General features: G+C 37.9%; 1 protein-coding gene across 1 annotated transcript; it reads right to left on the minus strand.

Annotated features, from left to right (window-relative positions):
- Positions 1 to 2,792: 2,792 nt before the first annotated feature.
- LOC134256323 (uncharacterized) lies at positions 2,793 to 4,571 on the minus strand. Its single transcript, XM_062738976.1, has 3 exons — positions 4,342 to 4,571; positions 3,113 to 3,294; positions 2,793 to 2,908 (listed from the first exon to the last, which is right to left on the minus strand). Exons 1-3 carry the CDS (start codon positions 4,569 to 4,571, stop codon positions 2,793 to 2,795), a joined length of 528 nt encoding a protein of 175 aa, XP_062594960.1.
- Between the last annotated feature and the right edge of the window lie 418 nt (positions 4,572 to 4,989).

Genomic DNA, 4,989 nt, shown 5'->3' on the forward strand with positions numbered 1-4,989 from the left:
TTGAGAAGAAGATTTTTAATGACCCCACCCTATTTTTGTCTTTTCTTGATTATCTCCCCTTGTGAAGGAACTTGGCCTTTCATTTTAATATTTTAAATTCAACTTCACCCAAGGATGCTTTGTACTTAGTTTGGTCAAAATTGGCCTAGTGGTTCTTTAGAAGAAGTCAAAAATGTGAAAAGTTTACAGACGGACAGACAGACAAACGGACGGATGGACGATGGACACAATGTGATCAGAAAAGCTCACTCGGCTCAGGTGAGCTAAACAAGAGGCCCATGGGCCACATCGCGCACCTGAGAAGCTTTGACCATTCTGTTCTTTACCAGATTTCACCCTTGTTATACATAATGCATCCCCACCCTACCCCACTGATCATAATTTAGACATTTTGAAATCTACACTACTCCATGATCCTTCCATGGGCACATATGTTTCAGCTTTTTTGGCCCAGTGGTTTCTGAGAAGAAGATTTTCAAAGATTTTTCCTATATATTTCTATGTAAAACTTTGATTCCCCATTGTGGCCCCGCCCTTCCCCCGGGGGTCATGATTCCTACAATTTAGAATTTACACTACCCCAGAATGCTTCCACATAAGCTTCATTTTTTCTGGCCCAGTGGTTCTTGAGAAGAAGATTGTCAAAGATTTTTCCTGTATGTTTCTATATAAAACTTTGATTCCCCATTGTGGCCCCACCCATCCCCCGGGGGTCATGATTTGAACAATTTAGAATCTACACTATCCCAGGATGCTTCCACATAAGTTTCAGCTTTTCTGGCCCAGTGGTTCTTGAGAAGAAGATTTTCAAAGATTTTTCCTATATATTTCTATATAAAACTTTGATTCCCCATTGTGGCCCCGCCCTTCCCCTGGGTGTCGTGATTTGAACAATTTAGAATCTACACTACCCCAGAATGCTTCCACATAAGTTTCAGCTTTTCTGGCCCAGTGATTCTTGAGAAGAAGATTTTCAAAAATTTCCCTATATATTTCTATATAAAACTTTGATTCCCCATTGTGGCCCCACCCATCCCCCGGGGGTCATTATTTGATCAATTTAGAATCTACATTATACCAGAATGCTTCCACATAAGCTTCAGCTTTTCTGGCTCAGTGGTTCTTGAGAAGAAGATTTTCAAAGATTTTTCCTATATATTTCTATGTAAAACTTTGATTCCCCATTGTGGCCCCGCCCTTCCCCCGAGGGTCATGATTTGAACAATTTAGAATCTACACTATACCAGGATGCTTCCATATAAGTTTCCGCTTTTCTGGCCCAGTGGTTCTTGAGAAGAAGATTTTCAAAGATTTTTCCTATATATTTCTATATAAAACTTTGATACCCCATTGTGGCCCCGCCCTTCCCCCGGGGGACATGATTTGAACAATTTAGAAACTACACTACCCCAGGATGCTTCCACATAAGTTTCAGCTTTACTGGCCCAGTGGTTCTTGAGAAGAAGATTTTTTAATGACCCCACCCTATTTTTGTCTTTTCTTGATTATCTCCCCTTGCGAGGGGATATGTCCCTTCATTTTAACAATTTAAATTCCCCTTTACCCAAGGATGCTTTGTACCAAGTTTGGTCAAAATTGGCCCAGTGGTTCTTGAGAGGAGAAGTCGAAAATGTGAAAAGTTTACAGACGGACAGACAGACAGACGGACGGACAGACGGACGGACGACGGACAAAATGTGATCAGAAAAGCTCACTTGAGCCTTCGGCTCAGGTGAGCTAAAAATAAAAAAGCATCCATATATATATACATATATAATCAGTGGCGGATTTAAGGGGAGAGGACCCAGCCCCCCCCCCCCCCCTAAAATTGTCAAAGTTAGCATCAATCAAAATTTCGTCTGGAAAATGTAAATATGTCTACTTGGTAGACCTCATTTTTACCCTACAAAATCTCTAGAATGCAGGAGCTCCCGGGGGCTTTGTCCCCTGTGCCCCCACCAGGGCTTTGCCCTGGACCCACTGGGGGCCTCATGGCAGCCCCCAGACCCCTTGCCTTATTTTGGCGCCACCTCTAACTCCAATTCCTGGATCCGCGCCTGATAATTATATGTAGCTGCAGATCTGTAGCATTATGGTTTTAAATAATATGTCTTTGACCATAACACTACAGATCCTGTAATGCAAAAAAGTGCAATTTATTGCACAATATTTTTTGCGCACTTTTGGGGAGAATTTCTCCACTTTCAGACTAGCTTTGGTCAATCAACTATCTTTCACTCCTTAATTCTAGACACATTCTGAAGCCAATATGTACATTTTATCCATCTCCCAACCATTTATAGTTGTCTCTACATGCAATAAACTCATTTGAAGTGAATTTTTTGCAATCTAACAAATTATTTTAATCAAGCAAGTTTATCACTTGTAGAAACGACTTTAAAAGGTAGGGATATGGAAAAATATACAGATTAGTTAAATGATGGTCTTAGAATTAGGGAGTGAAGGGTAATTAACTGACCGATGCTGAAAAGTGGAGGAATTCTCAAAAAAAAAAATCACAAAAATTATTGCGCAGTCAATTGCACCTTTTTTTTTCATTATGGGCTCTGTAGCTTTATGGTCAAAGACATATATATATAAGCATATCGCTACAGATCTGCAACTAATATATATGGCACCCATTTTATAGTATTGTCTTGTTTTACTAATTTTAGGGAGGTATTTTTTATCTTGGTAAATTGGAAATTGTTTTCTTCAACTTTTAGTTTCACACAGACACATAAGCAAAATTGTTATCATTTGTCAATGCTTTCTGAATACATGTATTGTGTTTATGAAAAGAATGATATACCAGTACTTTCTATGCTTACATGTGATAGAGAATCCTTTTCATTGTCTAAACTGGAGATATCTTTGCTGTAACTTTTCAGACAGCCTTTGCAAATTCCTGCATGAATAAATTCCATATTTATTACCAACAGCTTATTTTTTATTGGTACATTAAAATGATAAACATATAGTTTATAATCAATATTTCATATAATCAAATAAATGTACGTATATTTAATGTTCATCCAGAGAGTGATTTAATTTTCCTCAAGTGAAATAAAAAAAATATAAACAGATCTTGAAATGATAAACATGCAGTTACCTGAACCAATCACCAGTAACACTCCTAAACATTTCAAAATATTTCTGCTCATTTCTGCATTTACTGCTTTTTGGGGTTTTTGAGTTCCCTCATGTGATGGATATGTGCACTTCCGAGGAGGTTTCCAGTGTATCCCAAGGCCATAACGATGGAATGGACATACTGTCATGGATGGATCACATCTTGAAATAATAAATTATTCAATTCTTTATATATTTATTTTAAAAAAAACTCTCTACTTAATCTTTATGAATGAATTTTATGCCCCTTTTGGGAGGGATGTATATTTTCTCTCCCCCCCCCCCCCCATTTGGTTGGCTTGCTTACAAGTACAGGCGCGTAGCATCGTTTTTGGAAGTGGGGGGGCCAACCTGAGAAAAATTTTTTTTACTTACCTGAAAAAAGTTGACAAGCAAAAAAAAAAAAAAAACAAAAAAAAAAAACGAAAAGTTGCCAGAAGTCGAAAATCCTATTTCGTGGGGTGGGGGGGGGGGGGGTAGTGGCTAACTCTTTTCAAGACCAACTATCTTTCAATTCAAACTTTTTGGGGTAAATTTTCTTTATAACACTACCCTTTGCTGAAATGTGGGGGGGTCAACCTTCCTTTCAGTAAACATTTTCTATAGTAAAGGTAATGTCGGCAGAAAAAGTGGGGGGGGGGGGCTGGCCCCCCCTGATACTACGCCCCTGAAGTACTATGGTGAAATATCACAATGATGTGATTTAAAATAGGCCTAGTCAATAGTTTCAACCCTCGACACTTAATACATAAAATATGCGACTAGAAAATCATGGATGCTTGTGTATAGGATTTTTTTTTTTTGGTATATATTATATGGATACACTGTTAGATCTGTGTTCGTCAGGGTAAGATTAACAGTACAACTTTCTTTTAAAAAGACTGAACAGATATTACAAATAAATCTCTATTTGTGATTGTGATATTGTGATTTTACGGGGACCGTAAAAGTCAAACTTAGTTGGACTAGCTAGAGTTTATTTAGGACATGCTTAATCAGAATATCACATAAGTTTTGCTGTAGGTCATCAGTATAAGTCTTCATTAGGCAGCCCGAGAGACAGCTGATTTTTGTCAAATCAATATCGACCCGAAGACAAAACATAAAGCAAACCAAAATGAATACAAATACTGATGCCATTTGAATCATATTAATTATCACTGCATCAAATATAATTACAAATTAAAGAGTGTTTTTATAATTATTTACCGAAATAAACCAATGCGCAGGGCAATCAGGGACCCCTCGCTGTCGGCTGCTGCCGTCACTGCTGTCTGGTGGCCTCCACTTAACTTAATGGCGTGTAGGTGTAAAGATATGTCTCTTTGACAATCGCCCAAAATTTTTAAATCTGTTTCTTTTGGATACGGTTTGTATAATCCGCAGGAACTTCCTGCGTAATGTCCCACACTACATTTTAACCCGTCCTCGTTTTCCATATTTCGCGCATTCAGCGTGCCTGGTAACATCACGCCATCTAGCGACAAACATGTCACATATCCATGAACGATAACCCGATTTCGCCAATATTGCTCGATTTTATCGGGGAAAACAAAGCTGCGGTCGAAATTTTCCAAACTTTTTAGAACTGGATTTAATAGTACAGAAAGTGCTTGATTAATATATAATTGCATTTTAACCAAAAAGGTTTGCTGTTTTTTAAATCAAAGCCCTAAAGATGCATCACATTGTATAGATTTGCATTAACAGTCAACATGCAATTTTTTTAATTACCGACCCGTAAAATCTAAACTAGGCGGAATATTTCCAAACCGACAAATGTTTGTCATATACATGTCCTGTCTAATTCTTACATGATATATGAAGTGATTTCTCGAACCTTGACTTATCACAAAA

The sequence above is a fragment of the Saccostrea cucullata genome, unplaced genomic scaffold (genome assembly GCF_032062105.1).
Source record: "Saccostrea cucullata isolate Sc308-1 unplaced genomic scaffold, CSIRO_AGI_Scuc_v1 ctg16627, whole genome shotgun sequence".
Classification (NCBI taxonomy): Eukaryota; Metazoa; Mollusca; class Bivalvia; order Ostreida; family Ostreidae; genus Saccostrea; species Saccostrea cuccullata.